The following is a 26933-nucleotide window of genomic DNA, read 5'->3' on the forward strand; positions in this document are numbered from 1 at the left end:
ACATGTCCAGCTTGACTGTGAAATATTAATTTTTATTTATTTTTTGATTTCACATCATAGTATACAATTAATGCAGTAGTACCAACAAAATTTCATCAAAAATCAAGTATTTCAATGTGTACCGTTAGTTAATTTAACTAAATAACCATTTAGGAATTAAATGGTAATTTCTAGACAGTGTTTTTATTTTTGTTTATAGAATACCTATTATAAATATGACGTTGAAATGAAGTTAAATATTTTTCGAATACACGATATAATTATATGTAAGAAGTCTAAGAATAGGTAATAAATCTTAAAACACGTTAGTCAGGATAAAATTGATGTAAATATTGTAAAATGTTGTGATCTAACGCCCGAGAGAGTAAAAAAACATGAAACATTAAACTGAGACTCAACACAGTAATTATAACAACTTGTGAAGAACGAATAAACCTATATATAATTAAATACTGAAATAATGTTAACTCGCGATAATGATATAATTAATGTTAAACATGCCTTGTCTAAAACCATAATTAATATTACGGGAAGAAACGCTTATTAACTAACACTTGTATCCTTAACAAATATGCATTAATTAATTATTGATACGAGCCAGTAACAAGCGAGATTGCTACTTAGCCTAATCACCAAATTACTACTCATCACATTCACTAGTATAACTTGCTGGAAGAAAGCCAACGATTAATACTCTTACCTTATTCTTTAATATTCACATATCGAATATTTGTAACTCTATTCCTTAGTTGTGTGTTGTAATTCAGCAAGTTCCAATAAATGTACACTGCATCAAAGGATCTATCTACAAGAATACAGATCTTGGGAGAGAGTGCTGTACACATCAAAGATCTAAATTAGGAAAATTAGAAAGTTATCTAATGATTCTTGAAGGAATATAATTGAAAACGGTTGAGTAAGTTTTCTTAATAATGTGATATGCCTACAATACAGACATGACGGAAATGTCCCAGAGACTTGAAGCACGGTACATAGGTTCGTCCAAGGAAGAGATCTGTAATAGGTTTTGGGGTTAGGACATCAAAGGACATTCTGTGTACCTGTATGGCAATTCTTGATGGAAAAGTCTTAAAGAATTGAATCTTGGAACATAAATAGATTTTTCTTGGTACAATGGAAATCTGTATTGGCTCTTGGAATAAAAGGTCTGTCCGCCCGCATGTGTGACAACTCTCGATAGCAATATCTAAACGATTTATAGGTTTCTGTTGACCCAAGAAAGAGCCGTATTGATTTTGGGGTCAAAAGGTCAAAGGCCAGACTGTCTATTTAGCTGTCCATCTGTGCGACCTGTCTCTCGTTAAGGTCCGTCAGCCCCTCGCCACTCAGTCATATCGGTTTATTGTTGCAAACTTAGACTGATCCACTGCCACTGAATAAAGGTGCCTCGGTTTTTCGAAAAAATGTTGCAGCTAGTACTTTGTTCTTTTAAACTTCCAACATGTTCTCCATTACCATATAATTTATATACCTTTCAAGTACTGTTATGAATCTAAATTCGGTGTTTTAGCCCAAGGCATTACTGACAATATCTGCAGAGCGGACTCATTTCGACCCAGAAACCGGTGATACAAAAAAGGTCCCAAAACCCTGGACAAATAATCAACAACCAGTCCATAAAGCAACGTAGAAATTCCAAATATAAAACAACAAAACCGGAATACACGAAAAAAGTTGATATACTTGACAGCATAACCCGTATCAGTCCAAATAACCAAGTGAGGTGATCACACTTTATGTGAAAACATTACATAGCCTACTTCTGTGACCATGTGGTTACACCAGGATGTTACGGTGTAAAACCGAAAATAACGCAAAATTTAAATTTACCCTTTGTGCTGAGTGCAAAATATCGAAAACAACGCTCTTGCTGTTTCAAATTTAATCATCTACAAATAAAATTTGAACACTGAATTAACATAATCGTGAGAGAATAGGTACAAAACTTAATCTAAATTTTTACTTATAATATATGAATATCGACAAAGAACATTTCCAAATTGCAACTCCAAGCAAAATTTGTTTATCTCATATTTTTGGATGAGTATAAAGTGTAAAATATAAAAATACTGTTTATTTTGTTTCAGGGCGCTTTAGGCCAGAACTTATAAAATTGCTATGTCTTAATTGACCATATGGTGGAACGGTTATAAATAGAGATGAGTTGTCTATTTAAAAATGTAATCACTATACACTAACGTTCCTTAAAGTCTTTTAATAACCACTTCAGGTTGTTTTATATGTCTGATATACTCAAGGAATAATTAAATTGTTATATCACATATATATTAATATATATATATATATATATATATATATATATATATATATATATATTCATGGGTCATTGACAAAAACATAAACTACAATATAGGAATAAACTGCGACTCATATGTCCTACTTTCAATATAGGCATCTCAAATAAATTTTTGTAACCTTTCTTGTTCAATATCCAAATTCAATACATTTTAAAACAAGTTTATAAGTAATTTTGGAACTTTTATGTGTGGGACCTCACATAAAATAAACTTTGGGGTCTGTAAATAAAATACAATGGTTTACATATTCAATCTGTTTATTTTCAATATTTATAGGTAACTTCCGTGACAGTTCACTCGTAGTATAATCCATACATTCATTTCTATTTACAGACAAATATATATTTATAAAAAACACAATATATGCAGTTTATGTGTACGGGATGAGTGAAATCAAACGATCGATCAAGTAGTAAAAATAAATGTACATACTATATTACAATTAGTGACATACATAACACTTAAATGTGGTAGTCCTCGCCGACACATGAAACTAAACGATACGAAATCATTTCATGAACAATATAAAAAATCTAAAACTACACAAAACTTAAAGACCCGTTGAGTGAAAATTATTCAAACGAATTAAAGTAACATAATTTTTCCATATGGTGAGTACTTACAGGTATGGAATTGTAATTTTCACGATTCACTATAAAGTATAAATACTGTCGTGAAAATTATTTTAAATAATATTTTATTATGAGCAGCGTGTTTTTGTTGGGCATAATTTATTGTCTGCCCAAATATCGATATTCAATACGCTGCTTTAAATTTAACTTTTCGGTAGATAATCCTAACAGATTAACTGCGATGGTGATTAATAAGAGTATATAATTGTAGGATTTGTATTGCAAAAGCAAAGAAAATTAAGTTTAACAATAATTCAATCTCAGTTTATAGAGTAGTACATCAAATACAAAATATTAGTATTTCACAAAAATGTCTCGAAAATTTGTATTCTACCAAGCATTAATACTAATAAAATTGTAAACTTTTATAATAAAGTAAATCTGTGGAAGTATAATTTATCATTGTATTATTCAATAATAAGACCCTTAATTTACTTTTGTATTTTTTATACATTCCTCATCATATAAAAAACATATAGATATTATTGAGTTGTAAATTGAAGAAATTGCAACTGCTATGCATCATTACTTCCTTTTGTTATAATTTTGTTATTGTTTGAAAACAGTAAAAGGTGTGTTAATTCTTTAAAACACAACAACTGATACATCTGGTAAGTTAATTAGAAGTGTTAAATAATTAATTTAAAAGGACTTAATTAAGAATAATAAATGTACCCTACAGCTATATTACAAAACCCCTCAGATCTTAATAAATGCAAAGGACATATTATATTATTTACCAAGATGTAATAAAATAGATTGACAGTAGATTTTACAGCGAATTTTTATCTGATTTATCAGTAAGTTTGTACATAGTAAATATCACTTGAGGTATAATTTTTTTTTAATTAATGAGTTGAGCTTTTATTAATTTATATAGTAAATTTTAGTGATCGATACTGCGTTTTACTTTAATACAGCGTGCGTAGAATAAGAAATTTCTGTGCAATTGCTTATGAAGAATAATTTATTCTTAAGATCCATGCAATCTTAAAACTTTTTTTTTCAAATATTAAATTTATCGCGTTACACAGGATAGTACACTTCAAAACGTGATAACCAGATTGCTATTCTGTTCTGTTCTATTCTGTATTTTTATGTATCTGACTTTTTTATAATTTCATAAATACACCTCTTTATATTTTGTACAATTAGAATGTTTAAAAAGATTTCTCTAATGGTCTGAATTTATTAAGTGTCGTAAATGTGTACCTCAATAGATAAATCTAAATGAACATTATATCCATGAAAGTGAATACGGTACTCAAAAGTTACACTTTAAATTATTGTTTCGCCATATAATACAATAAAACTGTATTTTAAACACCCTTAAAGTAAGGTATACCTAAGGATATAATTAGCTTGCTCATTTTTTAATGATGTAATAAAAGTATTTTAGTTTTTCGAATTAAACTATTTGTTTTAAAGTTTAGTTGGTAATTAGTAGCTAGTAATGATTTATAGTAAACGTAAATGTTCGAAAATATTTTGCCAGTTCTATCTTTATTTCTTTTGGTTTAGGTAAATTTCTTTAGTTTTGTGCGAGATTTTACAACAAAATAATTATAGTCTTAATGCTCTGCATATTTCGAAATACTAGCCTACTTTGAATGTTTAAAATTTATTTTTTTGTCAAAAAGTGCATTAAATTTTATCTGTCATACGTCATAGGCTATAATTTCATTAAGATTCTTTACATAGGCCTATGAGGTACTATCCATTTCTACCTATCTGATAGTTTGGTAATTTTAAATTAGTGATGACTAATTAAATATTTAGCATAACTATTGTATACCGCAATCTCTATTTATGTCCGCTTACTTCCATGTATTACTGTAATATACAGGTGAAGCGAACGTCATAACGGCAATCTATCCCTTATCAGTGTTAATTGAAGGCTCTTGGTATCGAAATAGCTTATCAGTTTAACTGATAACCTAAGTGATTCCACCGATATCAGTTTGCTTCCTGTCTGATTCATTGCATCAACAGGATTTCTTGGGGGAATTTGGAAACTTCTATCTCCTATGTTTTTTGTTATTTAAGTACGATAAATGTTGTTTTAAACGCATTACAGTAGAATCTTTTTAATTTTCGTTCTTTTTAGCTACTTAGAATATCTTTAGAAGCATATTTTTAAGACATTTTGAAATAAATGAACATATAGCATGTAAAAGTTTAATTTGTACCTATTTTTACTTTTAATTAACTTTTTGTAAATTACCACTAAACTTTGTATTACTCTAAATTGTATAATATATAAATTTCAACTTAGCAATAATATTTACTTTGACAAAACTGTTAAACATAATTTAGTATGTTTGATTTTATCTAAATGTTTTAAGTTGAATAATTTGTTTAGTATGGAACATTTAAAACATTGATCCATATATTTAAAGAGTATAGCAATGAATTATTATTAAACAGAAACAAAGCTTTCAACACAACCTATGAAAAGTTTAGGCCTAAATTAAAGAGTTAAATACTAACATTTTTCAGAAAATTGTACGTTTTGGCAAGAACACCTTTCAGGCCGATTATAGTACGTTCATATTTCATTTTCTGATTTTCTATATTAGTTATTTAATTCTTGTAATTGCAATATAAAATTATAATAACATATTGTAAATTAAAGAGGTATGAATGACACTCACAAGATGTAATATAGAGTAGGTAGGTATAAATCAGGTCCTTAACGTCTCCGTGAATTTTGCCATTATAAATGTTTAGTGAGATGAATTTAATTAGTTTCCAATATTATAGACTTTAACAAGTCGATATTTTAATGTTTATTTGTAGGCATCCAAAATATATCATACAAGTTTGAAAGTACATATCGTATAGTTATATTAATATAACTTTTTCTACTTTTTATTTTTATTTGACGTAACTAGGCTGTTCTCTTTAAAATACAAATAAAACCAAAAGTACCTATAGATTTACCTTGTAGATTGATATTTTATTTCTTGGGTTGTATTAATTGATTTTTATTTTTTAATAACGTAATTAAACTGTCCTACATTTATAAACTGAATATTTCCGTATGTTTACAGAATTTAAAAGTTTGTAAATTGTTCGTGAATCTGTCTATTTTATAAATCAGCAGTTTAAACGAGCCTATATTGTAAACGATTGATTTTATCGTTTGAAAAGAAACCACGGGGTGGTTTAAAACGGCTAGACTCATTTTATTTCGTTACTTTTTAGCAAAATAGTGTTGTCTATCAAAACATTATGTAAGTATCTATGTTACACGTGTTAAATTCACTTTATGTTTTTTGTTTGTTTTGAACAAATAGGGTCATAGATAGCTCACATAATTTCAAACCGACACTAAACTCAACAGTCCTTGCGTCTTATTAAAAGAATTACTCGGAACCATTGTGTTTACCGAGTCGGCCAACTTTAATCTAGGTGATAAAGCACTTTAAACTGTTATAATAAATCACACTCCAATCATTAATAAACAGATAAATACGTAATTAAACATACCAACTGGCAAAATTAGTTTCAGTAGACTAAGAAACAAACAAAATCTAACCATTAGACCACCAACATAAATGTACCGTTCTTCCAGTCACTCGCGATCAATGATTATTGAAATAGAGATTCTCGTAATGTCATTTACAAATTACAAAACCACTAACTAAAACATTATCCCAAGAGGCGGACGACTCTGTACATATATCTACAAGGTGCCGACTGCCGGAGCGCGGGCAGCCGACTCGCGTGAGATTGCAAAGATCCTAACGGAATGGACGAAAATATTATTTAACAATTAAGTAAATATTTACAAACAATAACCTTACAGCTAGAGTGTTACGTCACCACACTGAGAGATTTCCAACTTGCTGACTGGAATACACTATAGAGTCGATTTTGGCGTTCAGTTAGGTTGTGAGCGCTTTTCACAATGGCAGATTTAAACTCAAATGCTACAATTAGGTAATTATACTGCGTAAATGCAGTCGTAAAATGCCGTAAAGAATTATTGTGTGGAAATTGGACCTATGCAGAGTAATTTTACGTTTCAATCCCTAATTAGTAGACTATTGCAAACAAATTATATAATAAATGTCATGATCCATGAATTATATGTTGTTTTCACCCCTTTTAAGTTCCCTTAATAGTGAAAATAGCATATTATTCAAAAAGGAGAAGAGTTTTTCTTTATATGGATATAAAAACCAATCAGATCTTTAATTTATAGATCATTAGCTTACGAATTCAGCTAATGCAGAAAAATAGTTCTACTAAAAGGTGTAACATGTGAATTTTGAATTCACTGGAATAGGCCTAACTTCCGTCCACAATTATTTAAGATCTTATTTCTATTGCATGTGTCCAGTTCAGCCAAAATATATCTTACGGTGTTTACTGATTACGATATGCTTTTAAAGCATTCTAAAAATTACTGAGACATTGTATTTTTAAAATACGGCAATAAAAATGAGATTAGTGTTCTAGCCAATGGAAATATTGTGAAAAGCACGACGGAGATGGCAAGATCCCGGCTGTACGTCTACCTGGGGGTGAGCAGCGGCAGGGTCTAGGCCAGAGGGTACTGTCACAAGGCCGTGGTCCCGGCGGGTCCGTGGTACAGGGAGCTCTGGTAGTAGCTGTCGTTGTAGCCCGCGTACTGAGCGGCCATGTCGTACATCTTGATGTCAGCCTTGCTCTCGGCGGGCAGCAACCGTGTGATGCTGAAGGGGTGGTTTGCCGCGGCGTACTCCTGCTTCAGATGGTGGTGGTTGTAGTGTTCCGGACTGAGGGCGAGGTGAGGATGGCACCGGTTGACCATGGCGGCCAGGTCGTCCTGCTGCAGGCTCTGTTGGTGGTGTTGCTGTTGCAGGCAGAGCTCCGAATTTTGGTGCAGGAGAGTGGACATGGGGTCGTCCATTTTCCCTCCGGGATGCAGCCCCAGCATGGACCCTTGAAGGCCTAAGTCGGTGGATACCTTGTCGAGTTTATCCAGCGGCTTCTTGTCGTCTTGGTGGTGGTGGTGATGGTGGCCGTGAGGAGATACTGTGCTCTTGTGAGACTGCCTGATCGCCTCCTTCTTGTCGTCCTTGAATCGCTTCTGCCGCCGAAGGTAACATCCGTTCTCGAACATATTGCCGGAGTCGGGGTGGAGTGTCCAGAACGATCCTTTGCCCGGCTTGTCCGGCGTGCGTGGCACCTTGACAAAGCAGTCGTTGAACGACAGCGAGTGTCTGATGGAGTTCTGCCACCTCTGCTGATTCTGGCGATAGAAGGGGAAGAGATCCATGATGAACTGGTAGATTTCCGACAGAGTGAGCATCTTAATCTGGGAGTTCTGGATGGCCATGGTGATGAGTGAGATGTACGAGTACGGTGGCTTGGCGTGCGTATAGCTGCGACGGTAGGTCTTGTCTATGCGGCCCCGGTGGATACCGCCGCCCGGGGTAGGAGAGCCGGTGTCCCCGACCAGATCTCTGTTTCCGGTGATAGCTACGGGTCCCAGTGAGCCGGTGTAGGTCGGGTTGATGGAGCCCATGCAGGCGTTCATGTTGGTCCCGTAGCCCATGCCTCCGGTCGACATGCAGTTCCCGTTCATCCCGATTCCTCCCATCATGTTGGAGCCGAAACCCGCGTTCTGCGGCGAACACGAGTTCATGGACACACAGTTCATAGTGTTCATGGAGTAGGTCGGCGTCATAGAAGGACTCATCGTGTTGACGGCCGTCGACATCGCACTCGACACGGGGTCCGCGTACAGCTTCTGTGATAGCATAGTCATAGCACATTCACTGCCCGATCCCGCACATACCGTAGTAGACGTTTACACTGCCGAAATTTGTTCTCCAAACACTCACTCCGGGTGTGTACACAGGACTGGTCAGTTTAGCAACAGGTCCTGGCCGAGAGCCTGATTGGAAAAACAAACAGCGACTCTAAGCTCGCCCCGTGTTGACCGAGAGTGGGGGACGCACTATTTAGCTTTCATCGACTAACTGAAGTGTCTTCCAAACTTTGGGAACACGAAATAGCGGACGGCGCGGAGGCGTGGTGGGGGTCGGATGCGCGCGCAACGCCAATAGCGTCTCCGTAACCATGACGACCCAATGGCCGGGGGGCGGAGCGGACTAGGCCACGCCCTCTCGCTGCCGGCCCGGCCTCAGTGCTCGACACACCACGCCGCACGGCCTGCGCCCCAACTACATCTCTATTCTTCTAGGAACCGGCGGTGTACGATCAATTTCCGGTGTTGATCGCCGTTTCCGGCAGTGATTGACTGCACCGCCACCGCCACATCGATTGTCAACACACAGCCGCTCCACGGTACGTGTATTCCAGTCCGCTACCCAAACAACCATGTTATCAATCGTGTTGTTGATTAGCCAATCACCTGTCAATCAAACAATGTCCACCACTCCAGCCCCCTTCATCTTTGTTTGGGTCCTGTAATTCCTCTTCCTGGCTTTTTGTTTGCTAAATAATCGTGACCGCTGATTGATCTAATTACCCAAAATGAATAGAAAACATTTTAATTATGGATTGTTCCCTTTGTTGAATTCATAACTTACAAATATAATATAATTAAAACAACCACTCATCTGTTTAACTTTATTGTTACTAATATTACATTTGTTCACATTGTATATCATTCATAATGGCGTTTTGAATGTGTACGTTTCATGATATTTGTATTTGAATGATGTTACTAAAACTACCATAATAGTATTTATCTCGGTGACAAAAACATGTACCAGTAGGCTACGTTGGTTCTAAATAGTTCAACGTCATGGCTTTGACTCCTTTTTATAACATAAATTACTTGGATGTACTAAATTAATGTTTCACCAAACAGTAAGCCTTTAATATTTACTTCACTACATTTACATACAAGTTAACATTCTATGTGATATATCTTATTCTAGCCTATGTATGTAGAAATTCAGTTTATTCGAAGATTAACAATATCAATAATTCTGTTCATAGGCCTAATTATTCTTGGTTTGTTACGCAAGCTAAAGCACGTCATAAACTACGACTCCTATAATAACGGACATTAATTATGAGTAATTTAAGTGCAGTTTTATGGTACCTTGATACATGGCTCTATAACATAACCTGTTAGTTATTATAACTCGCTTGAATGCTGTTACAGATTAAGCGTATTATACAATAGTCTAGAGATAATTTAAAATTCAATGTGTTCATAAAATATTTGTACCATACCTCGTCCAAGTGATGCGTTCACTATAATTTTCCAAATTCTTAACCGCTAGTCTACAGACAGGCAGGTAGGAGTAGACTGCAACTTTGTCCCTTCTTAACCACTGTTTGAACTGCGTGTTTTTTATATATAGCCCATCATAAATATAGTAAAGGGTCGTTTTTATTTTGTAGGCCTACGCTCCTTATGTAGACCTAGTTTCACTGTTTGTATAACGGTTTTTAAAAATTCTAAAGAATTGACATTCATTTAATTCATTTTCAACGCAATAACCGCAATAAATACAGATAGCTTACAATGTAAAAATTTAAATAATAGAGTTATCTATGGTAATGATATCTACTTTAAAATATATAGTCAAACAGATAACTAGTTATTTATAATCAAAACCAAAACATAAACAAACTGATTACTTCTTTTTCCTTATGGTTCCAATCTGTGATATTTTTATAATCGAACATGTTAAATATTTTCTTTGTAAATTAAGAGGTTTTATAAGCAAATTTTATCAAGTGGATAAAGAGATATTAGGCCTAATTAATATATTTCATTATCTTTCAACCGATTAACTAAAGTATCATATATACACGCTCAGGTATTTCACAAGTAAATAATGATAAAAAAAGGATTGATGTACAATAATTCGTAAATAACGTCATGTTCACATTAAATGTAGGTCTATAATACAATAAGGTATTAAGCTGGACCAAATTAATAACATATTCGAATACATGAATCAGAATGAAAACCTTAAAGAAGGCCGTAGAACCCTACAAATATAATTTCGAAAGCTTTTAATTGCCTTATTTTTAAATAAGCATAAGCCCAAACATAGTAAAAAATGTTTTTTTTTTTTTCAAATTAGGTACCAACATTTTTATAATCTTACAAATAAATATCTTATTTTAGTAGTTAATTTTCAAAGTTTTATTTAATGTATCATATTCTTATAATAGCCTAGTCTATTTTAAAGAATTTTGTTCAGCCACAAACTATTCAAATATGTGTATTTATTTATTTATTTTGAATTCTGCACAGTAAATAATAATAAAAAATTGTCTAAGTGTCAGGAAAGCGTACCACTCGTAGGGCTTAAAAATTTCATTTCAGTTTGTCCACACGATATCTTGAGAGCAAACTAATCTAGACAGTTTCAAAAATGTGCACGAAACTTCATTTTCATATAGGGAACACTGCGTTCGATTACGGTAGGCCTACATGTCAATCCATGGGATTTAGCTGAGCTTTAGTGAATATTATTACATTGGTCTTATGGGTAACCATGTTGGCAACGAGAAAATAGCAGAATAAATACGTTTGTAAACAAACTCGTACAAGAAACTTTAACATTGATGTATTAACACATGTTGCCTAATTATCTCAAAATCATTTTATGGTGACTTGGTTTGTATACTGATATGAAACACAATTTAATTAACACAATTTTTAATTTATCATGTGTCAAGATATCTCGAGAAAGATTTAATCTGTATACTTGAAATTTTGCTTGAAACTTCATTTCTACATAGACATTAATAAGTTCTATTATTGTATATGTCCAACCGTGAAATATGACTTAGGAGCACTCAGTGGGCTGACACTATTTTTCTTTTGTTTGCCGAGGGTTGTAAAAAATTATTTTTTGTATGGTTGTCAGTCTGTCTATCTGTCAATAATGGAATTATTTGTAGACTTATACTTAATTGTTCATTGAACCTCATCAAAGCCTGTTAGACATGCGGTTTAGCGTACTCCTATCTTGTTTTATTTAATTTCCGGATCTCGTTACAATATTTAATTTAAACATGTTAAACGTACCCTTAATACTAATAGATTGTTGCACCGACTTTGGTACTACTTCAACATGACTAATCACTTAATGAGATAACTAGACGTCGCTCAGCCATAAATAATGATTAATAATGAAACTTTAGTGAGTAAATAAATAAAACCAGACGAATACCAACAGATTAAACCCTAAAACATATTAATACTAGCAAGTAAGCCTTATACATGAAGCCTACAAACGCATAACAACTTATAAAGCATGCAGAAGACGTGTCCACAACAATTCAATTTACAAGACGATTCATTAGCAATAATTATAAAAAATAACATGCAATAAATACTGATAGCAGGTAACGATAACAGCAGGTAAAGATAATTAAACACAAACAAAGTTCAATAACCACAACATAGATAAGGAATACCGGTACTCATTTGTCATTATAAATAACTAATGTTTTCAGTGCACTTTTGTTAGAACATGAATGAATAATAAATAATAGCCTGTATTGAAATCGTAAAAACTGTTTTGTTAATTGTTTTATCATTATGTATTATAAATAAAACAATATTATGTTTTGTATGTCAAGAAGCGTAATATTTGAGTGTGGAATTTTCCGTCAAGATTTTCTGTATAGATACCACAAATAAAGTTTTTTTTTAATAAATTAGAAGAATTTTCAAAGTTATAGTGACTATATAGCCTAAATAGTACCTGTTCTTTGTTCTTCTAAATTCTTTATTAAAATTTAATTTAGGCCCACCGTTACCAATCTTACAATCAACTGAATAAATCTAATAAAGAAAACAACTTGCCATTGTCTATCAGAATAACAATTATTAAAATGTTGTTATCGGCGGAATGAAAAATATCCATAAGTGTATTTAAATGGAGTTGTGTAAACATTAATGTTTAGCTAACTTTTACTAAAAAATACGTAGCCTTTTAAAACAGTCTCTGTGTTACAAAGTGAATTTGGATTAAGCTAAAATTTCGCCCAAGTGTTTTACACCATTAAGGTCTTGAATTTTTTGTAATTTTGCTATTAAGTATCTTATCCGCACATAAAAATTTCAATTTTTTATTTTATTTTTGGTTTTTCAAACTAGATTAAGGATAGGGCATCCTTCATACGATAGTATCATCTATATAATACTTATCGTAGGTATGTGGGTGAATTGTGTAGATTCTCTGCTGTACAGGATATAATCAGCAGAACAAGTCTAATCAAGAAAATATGCAGGACATTAATTATTTATTGGCTGTATTGTTTACCATATTCATTGTTTCCCCTTCGTGTATCATTGGTAAACAGTAGAAACACAAGCAAGCTAACCAATAAAGATCTACCTTAGAATAGTAAAATAGAGGGTAAATATTGTAGATTTTTATATGGAAACGCCTTTGAACAAAACTAACCACCTTCAGTCTCTAAATCTACAGTTAGCTGGTGACCCATATTAAAAACTAAACTACTAGTAAGTTATAAAATTGTCCAAAATATAAAACAACATCGTATATTAGTAACTATCTAATGGTGGTGATTTAGTTCCATAAACAATTTTTATGACTTGTAGCCTAAACATATTTGCATTGTAGATGTAGTTATTTTCATATATACTCCACACATTTGGACCTTAACAAAATAAACGTATTTTATACAAGGTTTTTAAAGATAACCATTCTAATATTAAAACTTAGCCTTCGAAACAGGTATTTAGTATCCTAATAAAATTGAGGAAAAAAACTATTTCGAAATCAATCGAGTGAGTGTTATAACTACTAAAGTTAAACTCGTACAACACCATGAGTGATTTCGCATAGCAGTGTTCATCTCTGATTGTGGTTATCAGCATCGTATAATGTAGACCCAAGGTCACTGCATAGGCCGTTAGGAATTACCTCACACTGAATTACATAGAGGTTTCAGATTGTACGCTTTTACTCGTTCTATCTGTTTCTCTATTCCCTGTGCAACTTATTAAAAAAGAAAACAGTGTGACAGACCGTTGTTCCTTAGGTTTACATCTACCGTATGTTAGTACGATGAAGATGTGATGTGCATCTTCACCAGCGTTCTCGCTCTTAGCGGTTCGTAGTCTAGATTTGTTTTCTTCTGCTAACAAGAGATAAAGAGGAAAACGAAGTTCCAATTAAGTGTAAATCGAAAACAACTTTCCTTAGTTAGTACCTACTTGGATACTAAACATAGTTCTAAATACTGAACTAATCCCTGAGTAATTTGTTTTATATCTCATTTGAATTTTATCTATTTTGCTATTAGTCTACAACTTTACAACGTGCGTCTAAATTCGACCGTGTTTCTTTTGTATGTTCGCCATGAACATCATTAGTAACAAAAGATTAACTATTTAACTACTGATCTGAATCATGTTCATTCGGTCATTAAAACATTCCTACAAAGTCATTACTGTATTGGAAAAATGCACTAAAGATAACTTGTTCAGTAACAGTTCATAAAGGAATAGCCTACATTTCCTATATTCTCATTTGTTATATTATTAACAGTTTAATTTAAGAAATCTTTATTTCTAAGGCTAGGGCTAATTGTTTCACCTGATTGATACCTTTTCAATGAAATAATATAAGTACAGCATAATTGTATTATTGGCGAGAAAAAAGTTATGTCATAGGTAGGCCTACTGTAGCTATTTTATAAGTTTGCACTAAGACCCTTATGCACTGGAATAAAAAAAATTGCTTAAGACTCAATTACGTGTATATGTTTCTTAACACACGAATCTTTCAGAATCATTCTCTATCAAAATAAAGTAAGTAGTAGATTAAAATGTGTGGAAGCTCACAGACTGTGTTATCCGTATTTTTAGTGTTACCGTGAAAGTCCTTTTCTCAGTAAAGAACCAATAAATCAGTTCGGAATTATTGCAATTGTGCACGAAGATGGCGAAGTGATAATGTGCTTTATTTATAGTGACACATTGGTTTCTCGCTGCACTGTTTGAATTCAGCACTGATAATGAATGCACTAATATAACAACTCTGGTGTCGTAGGCCTACTAGACCGTTATGGTGCTCTGTATTGAGTTTTACCTGGTAACAATAATGTTCAAATTCAAACACTTATACGGAGTTATTTATGGTCGTAGAATTATTGGAGATGTCTCATAATAAACTTATTAATCGTATACATAGGCCTACAAATGCATTTTAGTGTATGTAATGTAATGTAATGTAATGCTTATTAATTGCCAACGTTGGTAATTTAACTGCTTTATCTACTGACATTACCTCTATTAAGAACCAACTGACCCAGGTCAGTGACAGTTTAACCAGTTTGGAGCCCCGCATCTGCGACTCAGAAGACAGAATCAAGTCATTGGAGGACCAGGTCAAAGATCTCAAAAATATTGAATACACCTACCCCAATGTTGAAAATGTCGTTGAAGAAATCAACGACCGGGAACGTCGTTCTCGCAACATAATTATCTATAATCTCCCCGAGAGTTTGAGCAATACAGTTTCTGCCAGAATTGAGCATGACAACCTTCTCATATCAAAGCTGACCTCCCACTTTGGCGATTCCGAGCTTGATTATTCCTTCAAGTCATATCGTATTGGCCGCCCATCAAAAGGCAAATCCAGACCTCTTAAGGTCATCTTCGGGAATTCCAGCACCGTCATTGACTTTTGTAAAACATTTGATAGAGCTAAGCTCAAAGACCTAAGTCCCGATCTGCATGACACTACTGTCTCACGTGACTGCACTCCCGCCGAAAGGAAATACCTAAACGAGTTAAGAGCTACCTTAAAAAGCAGAACCGAAGGTGGGGAGACTGATTTGACCATAAAATTTCTCAACGGCATTCCAAAGATTGTTAAAAATGCGCCAAAAAACGACTAATTCTCGGATCTGAAAAACTATTATTGTATTATCAGAATGTGAATGGGCTACGCTCCAAATTAACTGAGTTGCGGAATGCTGTCGCCGCTTGCGTCTATGACATCATTATCTTAACAGAAACAAATTTGTCCCCGGACATTGCTGATAACGAACTGGAGTTATCGGGTTTCAATGTTTTTCGGAGGGATAGATCTCTGCTTACTAGTACTAAGAAGAGTGGCGGCGGCGTCCTAGTTGCTACCAGGTCAGATCTTCACATTAGAACCATCAACTCCTCTGTCGCTGATGTGGAGTCTCTATTCTTGTCTATTTCTACAGTTACTTCCCCTATTTTAGTCTGCGGCGTATACATTCCGCCTCAACAGCCTGCTTCAGTATATGAACGGTTCTGTGTGTCTGTTGACGAAGTCCTCTCTTCCTGTCCCACTTCTTGCTGTTTTCTTCTTGCTGGTGATTTCAACCTTCCCGATGTGAACTGGACTGCTTCCGTTCCTGTTTCTACAAGTGGCGGCTCTCAACATATGATAGATATGGCAACTGGTTTTGAATTGACCCAGTGCAACAAGATCTCAAACGTGCGAAATGTCACCCTTGATCTCATTTTCTCTACGGACCACTCACTTGATGTTATGCCAGCCCTGGATCTCCTTCTACCCGAGGAACCTGCTCACCCAGGTCTGTCTACCCACAATGTTGCCTCCGGCCCACTCTACTACCTACAACTTTCTGCATTGTGATATCGATCAAATCTCTAGAAAACTCAATTACCTCCTTGGGCCTGTTGCCTTCCAACCCCCTGATATTGTTAAATACTTTGAGCTTATGACGGAACTTATTAGAGAAACTGTTCTTGAATTTACACCCACTAAGAGATCTGGCAAGTCCTGCTTTCCATGCTGGATGTCTCCTGAACTTAAGCAACTAGTTGTAAAGAAAAAACTTGCTCATAAAAAATACAAAGCTACCTCGAACCCAACCCATTACAACGAATTTAAAAATCTAAGATCTGCATGCAAGAGCTTGAGTGGTAGATGCTACTCTAACTACATTGCTAATGTTAACTGCTTGATACCTCGCAACATTAAATCTTTCTGGAGCTTCATTAACTCCTTGAAGATTTCCTCCAAATCTACTGATTCGTACCATCTTGACGGCGCAGTCGAATCATCTCCGGAGGGGATCTGTAACCTCTTTGCTAATCATTTTTCATCAGTCTTTTCAAATGATGTCGGCCCCCTCCCGGACTACGAATTCGATGAATCTGTTAACTTATCCGAATGTGTGCTCGTCGAGTCAGATGTGGAGAGGAAGTTGGCGTCTCTGGATCCATACAAGGGGACTGGTCCCGATTCTATCCCCCCTATTGTACTTAAACACTGCTGTACTTTACTTGCGCCCCATTTGACTGTTTTGTTCAACGGTTTTCTGAAGATTGGCACCTTTCCCGACTGTTTGAAAACTAGTTTTGTGGTCCCCATCCATAAATCCTCTGATATCTCGGATGTTAAGAATTATAGACCAATAGTTATTCAACCAGCGCTGGGCAAGGTCTTTGAAGCCTTAGTACTCGATCGAATCAGTTTCAGCTGCAAAAGTCTCCTAAACTCCGAACAGCATGGGTTTTCACGGGGAAGATCAATTACTACGAATCTTGTTCTATACGACCATTATATTCGATCTTCCTTCAGCGCCGGCTATCAGGTTGATAGTATCTACTTGGACTTTAGCAAAGCCTTCGACACCGTGAGTCATCGTCATCTGGTTGCGAAACTACGTGCCTATGGGTTTATGGGCAGCCTCCTACGCTGGCTTCATTCATACCTTACCGATCGGATGTTAATGGTTAGATCTTCTGGTGGTTTTTCCCAGCCCTTTCATGCTTCATCGGGTGTCCCCCAAGGTTCACATCTCGGCCCCTTTCTCTTTTGCATCTTTCTAAGCGACATCACCAAATGTATCAGTTCTGACTACCTTATGTTTGCTGATGATATCAAAATCTTTACTTCTGTTAGTTCCATTGATGACTGCCACAGACTTCAGGTCAGTCTGCGTAGTATCTACGATTGGTGTGGTTGGAACAGCATGAAACTTAATATTAAGAAATGTCACGCCATATCCTTTCATCGTTCCGCTGGATTCATCCACTATGAGTACTCGCTTGATGGGTCATCGTTGGAGAGAGCTTATTCCACACGTGATTTAGGTGTTATCCTGTCTGCCAACCTGAGCCCAAATGACCACATAGACTCAATCATTAACAAGGCTTCTCGGATGCTCGGATTTGTTATCAGGACTTCAAGAAAGGGACTTAGCATCGAAGCAATGAAAACAGTGTATGTGTCCTTGGCGAGATCTGTATTGGAGTTTGGCAGTGTAGTGTGGTCACCTTATCAACTAGGTCAGATTCAAAGACTGCAACGAATTCAGGATAGGTTTGTGCGTGTGGTCGGGGTCAGATTGGGTTTCGAGTATTTGGATGTGCCGGTGCGTGCTGTGGAAGAGTTTCTGGGCCTGAATCCTCTCATTGTGAGAAGGCAGTTGCACGACCTGACATTTCTTCAGAGGGTGCTTGTTGGTGATCTGGACTGTCCTGCCTTGCTTCGTTTGATCAACATCAGAGTTCCCGGCCGGACTCGCTCCGCGGACTTCTTCTGCCGTCCCTCATGTTCTACCAACCATGAATTGAACAGCGTCATCCCTCGTCTGCACAGGCTTGGAAATCTGGTCTCCGCGAACTATGATTTCTTCTACGACAGCACCTCTAGTCTGAGGACTTTATTCCTATCCTTAGAGCACTGACTTCCGAAATCTATAAACAATAGCGGCACTTAACTGATTTCGGGTATACTTCATTAACAAAGCTCATATCTGTCTTTATTATTTATTGTATTGTATTTATTTTAATCGTCTCTTAGGCTATTGTGTATTCCGCATCTTCTGTTATTAATTATTTAAATTGTTATGTATTTATCTTTTCCGTAGCATGTTCAGGTTGTTACGTATTTGTAGTAGTTACTAGTATATATTACATTGTTAATTTTTCATAGTCTATTAGTGTTATCGTTGACTATCATTATGTTGTTATCAATTGTTTTCGTCTTCTGTTATTAATTATTTAAATTGTTGTGTATTTATCTTTTCCGTAGCATGTTCAAGTTGTTACGTATTTATAGTAGTTACTAGTATATATTACATTGTTAATTTTTCATAGTCTATTAGTGTTATCGTTGACTATCATTATGTTGTTATCAATTGTTTTCGTTTCTGGTTCTTGGTGTTACTCATATATCTAGTTATGTTATTTTCATTAAGGATCTAGCTTTTTACTGTACAATTTTGTTAATGTTACTTATTAGTGTTTTCGTTGTCTATCTTATGTTGTAATCAATTGTATTTGTTTCTGGTATTTAGTGTCACTCATCTATCCAGTTTGTTATTTTCATTAAGTATCAAGCTTTTTACTATACAATCTTGTTAATATTACTTATTATATATTTATCCATAATCTAATTGTAGTCATGATGGCTTTTATTTTATTATTGCAGACAGCCATCTGCAATCTGTGTTTAGTTTTGTAATTGGCGTATTGCCGTGAATAAATAAATAAATAAATAAATAAAATGTAAAGTGTGCGTTTTTCAAACATTTGAACAACAGAGTAGATAGTAAAACTGCGTCTTTTCTAAATAACCTATAAAACTATTGACAATCGCGTAAAATAGAAGTTTCATTGTTCTTATGTGGTTAAAATCAAGATGGCAGCAAATGTTACAGGCTCCTAATATTTTTGTACAATAACAAAGTGATTTCTGCATTTTCAAAGTTAATTGCATTTTGATTTGTGTCGTTGAATAACGATTCCCAACTATATTTGCCTTGTCAACCGAAACCATGACCTCCTCTATAGATTGGAGGTTTTGAGGATGGGGTTTTTAATTAGAATAATCCTAAAAACAACAAGTGTAATAAATTGTTTTAACCGAACTATGCACTCCTTCTAATGATTACTTTCAAGTACGTTCATCCTTAATGAAAGTGTTCTTGACGTGAATAAATTGTTATTCTTCTATTGCAGAGGCCTGAAATTAAACATAGTCGAGCTACAAGCCGGTATTAAAACGCAGGCACACTGTATGGCAGAAAAACTGGAAAGCTTATTAAGTTCTAGGCCGGAATGAATTTCCCTGAACCTAAACAAGTTCCTTTGTGATCAAGAGAGAGGGTGAATGTTAAACATGTGGGCGGGAGGGGCGGAGGGGGTGGGCAATACCCCAGTTGCTGTAAAACTCTGCTAATATTGCACAAACTTTACCCCATCAACCCTTTCCCCTTCTCCTATGTCTAGTTCTTAACTCATTATTACGTTTAATCCGATCACTCTTTATTAAGTGGTTTGTATTTGATCTCGATTTTTTCAGTTTATATCTAAAACATATACTACGATAAATTTCCGAATTAATTTTATACTGGCGATTATAAAATTTGTCCTTCCAAGTGGCGATTGTCCGTTCCCATTAATTAAAATGTTATAAAAGACTACTAAAATATACTTAACCAAAAAAAATCGAGGAAATATGATACTGTATGTAACTATAAAAAAGCTTGTTAGGTGGAATTACAAGCAGTGGTTAGACTTATATTGGAATTAAATGAAGTTGAATATTATTAGGTAAAATCATATTTATATACTTCCTAACTTATCATTTTATAACAGTAGTGAAATAAAAACCTCAAAGTGTTTGTTTTTTTGGCTTTAATGGCTACGAATATTAATTGTTTTTATAAAGCATAATCAGTTAGTTTCCATTATTTAAAGATTAAGTAAACAAAAAACTTACACATAAGTAATATTAGACAGTTGAATTATGCATTTGAAATAAGAACGCGGTTACTTAACTGTAACAGCTAAAAGTTAAAGGAAAGAACAAAATATATAGTTATTGAAACAATTGTTTTTGATCATAGTTTTTATTACCTACTCACTCTGACATTTCACCATCCTTATGAACTCCAGGCCATCATCACGTTCTTGCCCAAGTTCACAGTTAGACCATTTTACATATCATAGCCTGTAATAGTAAAACAGTAGTTAACCGCAGCAGGAAGAATTAAAATAGCAGGAGATCGAAGCTTGTTTGGCTTATCTATCCAACCAGCTCAAGAAACTTCCAGACCATCCAGAAGAAGAATCTTTTTTGCGCAGTTTCGCTCACCACATCTTTGTAACATCGGTCCCAAATGCAGGTCAGGTCAGCATGTTCAATGTATCTTGGATCAAAAATGTATAAAAATATATCTTTGGCAATGAAAATTTGGATGGTCCATTTTACAAGACCCAAGGTCCTTCTAGTTTTCTACACAGAAAGACATATAATTTATGGCTTATTGGAAATATATGAACTTACTAAGATTATTTGTTATGTACACTCTCTTGCTCCGAATATCCAAATCCAATTAAAAGAACGAATCGTGTGTTTATCCAATAAAGATAACTACACACCATATTGCTGCTGATCCAGGAGCATATGATTGATTTCAGTCCATCATAACCAATAGAATTACGTAGCTGAAGTGTCGGCTACTCAAGCCATCGGAATAGAAATACTAATAGCGTCAACATAATATTTGATGGTGCAGTTCAGGTTGCATTGATAATAAACAAGGAAAACATAGGTTACAAACTTGAGCATTGAGGTACTCCTGGATTCTTAACGAAATCCACAGGATAACCAGGTTCCACCAACTCGTACGCTAAATGCCGTTTTTACAGATATGATTTAATCCACCACGTAAGGCCAGATATGAATCCAACGAGTTGGATTAACATAAATAAATATATTAATAAACAGACATAAATAAATAATTTAATGGAGCTAGTCGATCGTTTTGGCCAGTCTGTGTTGTATTAAATTTGACATGATATGTATGTATACTGAAGTTAAAACACAGTAAGTTATGTAACATGTACGGTAAGTAAGTTGGACATCCTAGTCAATTTCATTAAATATTAAGGTACCTATGCCGATTTTTCCTCTCCCAGCATTGCAAAAAATGTATAGGCAAATTTCATTACATAGCCTACCTAAAGGTTGAAAAAATAATTTCGAAAGGTTATAACGGAGATGACCGTAGGTACCAGGGTTAGTTTTGCAGCTTTAACAATCTCAAAATTGGTTTTATATACCTCCATTTGAATACATGTAGCCAACTCTGTAGTTAGTTTCACATTTATTTAAAACGTGACTTATTTTGTATTATATACACTTTGAATTATCATTAATTTATTAATCGCCTATTTCTGTAGACTGCATATTTAAATTACCTTCCGTTCCTAATTGTAGACTCAGCCCTTGGTTGGATGGAAACCAGTTTATTAAAACTAAAAATAGCCTGTTTCGAGACACCAACAACTCTGGAATCCCAATACCTCAGACCTCTACAGAAGACATTCAGCTCGGCTCTGTAGGGCCCGATAAGAGATGACTCATCAACATCGGCTTCCTCTGAGTCAGTGAGTCAGTAGACGGTCGTCACGTCGCGTCGCGTCGGTTGATGATTTACAAGCCTTAAGAGGGCCAAAGTCCAACCCTTCGTCGAACGTGCTGAATCCTGTTTACCAAGTAGAATGCAGTCCTAGATTGTTTAGATATATTATCAAAAGGGATTTTCCAGAATAAATTAGTAACGAATTGATAGTTGGTCATTATGATAGAATGAACTATTAGTTTGTTTTTATGTAACGTAACTTGTTTTAACACGAGTTTGGTTATTCATGCTAAGATTTTCAATCTGATTCAAGTAGTGGTTAATTTTAGCACTATTTCGAACAATACAGTTGAAGTCCATGCACAATGTTCAGCTAACTTCCATTTATTCTAGCATTTCTTTAGTATTTTGAGCAGAGGCGGATTTGAAGATTTGCCCCCTGGGCTATCCACAATTTGCCGTCCTCCTCTCCCCACCAACCATGTAGGCTTTACCTTTGTACCGCGGTGGGTCGACGCGACGTCGGCGGCAGCGAGGCGGCCACGCTAAGCTTGTAATAAAACTCAAATAAGATCAGCTAAATTGTCAACATTTAAGTATTTAACTTTTGGAATAATTTATTTTTTACTTTTTTACCAAAATTTGCCGCCCCCTGAATTCTGCCGCCCTGGGCTATAGCCCATTCAGCCCATATGTAAATCCACTCCTGATTTTGAGTCCATTATTACTCTGAATAAGGCCTACTTCTTTAAAATAGCATTGTATTAGTTTATTTATCATAGAAAAATAAATCAGTCATAGTAAGCATAAGAAAATTACAGGTGTAAATTTAAAAATATTTAAACAACTTAACTGAACATCATGTACTTGAATAAAAAATGTTTTTACTTAGGTTTAAGCGACCGGGATTATGGCTGTTATCCAGTTCACAACCGCATTGTTAATACAATTAAAATCTTGAGATACGAGTATCTCCAACTCGCTTTGGAAGCGATCTTCAGACAAGATGTTAACTGAATCTACCTCTTGAATGAAGATGACTCTCTACGGCGAGCCTGTAATATCTCAGGATCTTTTAAATATTGTTAGTTATGCTGTTAGTTAATGAGTGTGAATTAAAAAATTTGGTAGTTGTTGAAATTGTTTAACAAGTAAACATTTGTACAGTCTAATGCCCTTGCAAATTTTAGTTTTTGTTTTATGGTTTGGAAAATTGTCTCCGGATTCGGAACCATTATCTTCACTGACATTTCGAAACCAAATGCAACATTTATTACGTTTTTTTAAATTAGTTGGTACTTTATTATGAAACTATTGATATGTCTGCAAATAAAGCAATAAGTTGACACGCGTACACACGCATACTTAGATTGTAGTACAGACAACAAATATATTTATAGCTCCTTGTAAGTAGGCAATTTTCTGTAAAATGTCCTGAACAAATATTATATTTATGTATAATTTTAACGTGTGCATGCATTTATTATCTTAAAGAGTGGAATAAAAAGTAGAGAGCCGTTTGTTATATGTCGCAGCGTCCTAATATTAAAATGTTTGTATTGGAAAGGGCAAGCCATCGCTGAGCCAAATAAAATTATTGTTTTTAATCTAAGGACGTATTGTTTTGATCTCAAGTTTTAAAAGGTTACTACAATTGTATGGTAACTTTATAAGGAAGTGGTATAAGAAAGTGTAAAATGTTTTTAAAATACAAGTAGGGACCACACATAAATTTCAAAATAAAAATAATACAAATATAAAAGATAGAAATAATTTATATATTATTAAATAATTTAAAACCCATTAATGAAATAATGTGTTTAATATAATACACCACGTCATAGTTACGGACAAATCGCTTATGAAATCTATTTTTCAAACTAAGGTTACCCCAAAATGTGCTTTTCCTCCAAATTATTAAATTTTGCTTTACACCATTACAGTATGGATATTGAAGAAACCATAAAAAATATCTTCAGGCTATGTGCTCAGATGTTTGGAACAGAACAATAACAGTTAGCAAGGTTGGCTTCTACTACAGTGAACATGAATTACGTATGAATGAAATGCAGCCTTGTTACTGGAACGAATCGGTTATTTCTTAGTGTCGTTAATTAATGATCTAATTAACAATGGGAATAACAAGGCACTGGTACAGTTATAGTTGAGTTGATTGTTACAACTAATAACAAACTCTTATTCGCGCTATTTAACAACACAGGACGGTTGGGATTGCCAATCCAAATAAGATAGTATAGCATACAGTTTGCTAATTTCTTGAACACTCTGTATACAGATTGCTTCTAGCCCTTTTTGGTGCGCATGGTAAGGATCAAAATAAGACTTCTGGTGAACTTCGTAACTACCTCGAAACGTCAAGACCTCTTAATGTTATTAAAAAATGAAGTCGTGATAGTTACTGCTACCAAACTACGAGTATTTTTATGTTTGCTACCCGTGGCTCTATTTCCAACGTTTAGTTACATTTTGGTAGTATTAAATATGTTGTTCTCCTTCGTGTTGGTTTTAGTCGTGATTGTATATTGTAAACGGAAAACTTATTTACAACAACATCTAGGTTTCCACAAAAATTCTGTAATTTTTAAATTTAATTTGGTATCAATTTCAAAAATATGTTTACACTAACTTTGACGTATTTTAAAATCCATGTTTATAAAATGAAATGCCTTGTTTTGGCTTCTACATTACACCTTATATAACCCAAAATAATAAAAATAAGGTAGGGACATTGGAATAACAACAATGTCTACTAATGGTATACGGTTAGGCCTAGTACTACCATAGACGTTATGCTAATGCAACACCAGCGGAATCTGTAGAAATAGAGGATTTTTTATCACTCAACGTGAAATTCCATGCATTTAAGGTAAGAAATTTAGTCAATTTTGGATAATCAGGTCCAAATAAAAACGAGCGAAAACCTCTGAAAATTTAGTAGAATGTGTTGGTAATTTTAATTCACTTATTCGTTCGCACAACAATTCTACGCTTTACTAGGAAACCACAATATCTAGTGAAGTTACTGGAAAATGTTGCTTCAGTAGAAGATATTATCGCTATTTACTTTAGGTGATAAAAAGACCGGTCAAAGGATGACAGCAGAGCGCAGAATGGAGGGCCGCAAGGAACAAAAGGGAGCCCAGAATAGCTCTCTGACGCACTCCACAATCTCAACTTTCCCACGAGATAAGCGTCAAGAACAAGCGTTTTGAGCTGAGAGCAATCTTTGTTGCCGCTTATTTCCACTGAATTAACAGTTGCCTGTGGTGTAAGCGTTATATTTGTAATCTAGTATATCATCATAGGGTCTCAGAGCAGGTTAATACAACGAGCTTCTCACTTTCCAAATAAAGTAAAAACCACTTATTTTTCAACCCAACTCACCTTTGCAGAACTTTAGTATCACGCTTTGTGTAAAACCTCAAATGAAATTTGACCTCAAAAAGTATCAATAGCTGTCATTTAAGTTATACTTAGCCTAAGTAATACTAATATTATAGTCCACTAACTACAAGTCTTGGTACTGGAAGAGTTATACGAATATTGATTATTTATTTATCCACAAGGCACAACTTGTAAAACTAATATTACAATCATATAGGCTGATAACGTAAGTAAACTATTTACAAAGAAAGTTCAGGCTGTGTTGTACATAAATTAGTGGTTAGTAACTGATAGTGTGCCTTGATTTTAAACTACCTAAGAAACTAAGGTAAAAGGTAGGTAAACAATTATAGAATTTTAAAGACGAATAACAGTAATAATTAATAGAATAGACTGAGCAACTATGATGAACTTAGACAAAGTGACAGAATCAACTCATTTTAATAACAATTTAGAATTATAAAATGCAGTGAATAAAGGATAAACTTGATAACAAAAAGTTTAAAACCAACCGATTAACAAACTAAATAATAGAGCACAGCACATCTAACTGTAGCCTCACAGTTGAACCAAAATCATCCCATCATTGACACGTTCTTTTTATGTTCTGGAAGAATAGAATCAAAGAATTCAAAATCCAGACCCACTTAAATTTTAGTCCTCATCAGCTTGGGGTGATGTAGTAGGCTACTGGTGGAAAGCGGTGTTTAGTAAACAGTTAACAATGTGACGAGTCAATGAAGTGGAGTACCTCCCACCATACAGTATATTGAAGAGGTACATGTCCATCAACTTTATGCGGTCCATCAGGTTAGAAAGCTGCAAGCGTGGTTGAGCCTCCCTGCAGATCTACTACATCCATACACCAGTAGCCGAACCTTACACCAACCATCCGGAAGAACCGTTTCTGCAAAAGACAAGACTTGCTTCACCTGGTAAGGATATCACAGAGGAATATTCTCTTTTAAGTCGAACAAGGGACAGAGAGAAGCTCCGAAATTCGTCTAATGAGTCCACGAGTTTTCCATAGCTGTTCACAAAAGTACACGATACCTTACAGTAGCAATGTTAGGTCCTAGTAGGAGCAGTAGGACAACTGTCCTCAGACTAATATTTCAGTCTTCTTCTTTACTATTCGACCGAATATACCTCTGCGCAATACCATCAGACTCTGTGATTTGGACCTTTTACATAGACATTT

General features: G+C 34.7%; 1 protein-coding gene across 1 annotated transcript; it reads right to left on the minus strand.

Annotated features, from left to right (window-relative positions):
* Nucleotides 1-2578: 2578 nt before the first annotated feature.
* LOC124352770 (protein fork head) lies at nucleotides 2579-9124 on the minus strand. The gene has a single exon (XM_046802432.1). It carries the CDS (start codon nucleotides 8730-8732, stop codon nucleotides 7539-7541), a length of 1194 nt encoding a protein of 397 aa, XP_046658388.1. The 5' UTR covers nucleotides 8733-9124; the 3' UTR covers nucleotides 2579-7538.
* Nucleotides 9125-26933: the final 17809 nt, after the last annotated feature.

Source organism: Homalodisca vitripennis, chromosome 1 (assembly GCF_021130785.1).
Source record: "Homalodisca vitripennis isolate AUS2020 chromosome 1, UT_GWSS_2.1, whole genome shotgun sequence".
NCBI lineage: Eukaryota > Metazoa > Arthropoda > Insecta > Hemiptera > Cicadellidae > Homalodisca > Homalodisca vitripennis.

What these genes read in the sequence shown, in the direction of transcription:
- LOC124352770 (XM_046802432.1), bottom strand. Translation starts at nt 8,732, where the DNA reads ATGACTATGCTATCACAGAAGCTGTACGCGGACCCCGTGTCGAGTGCG.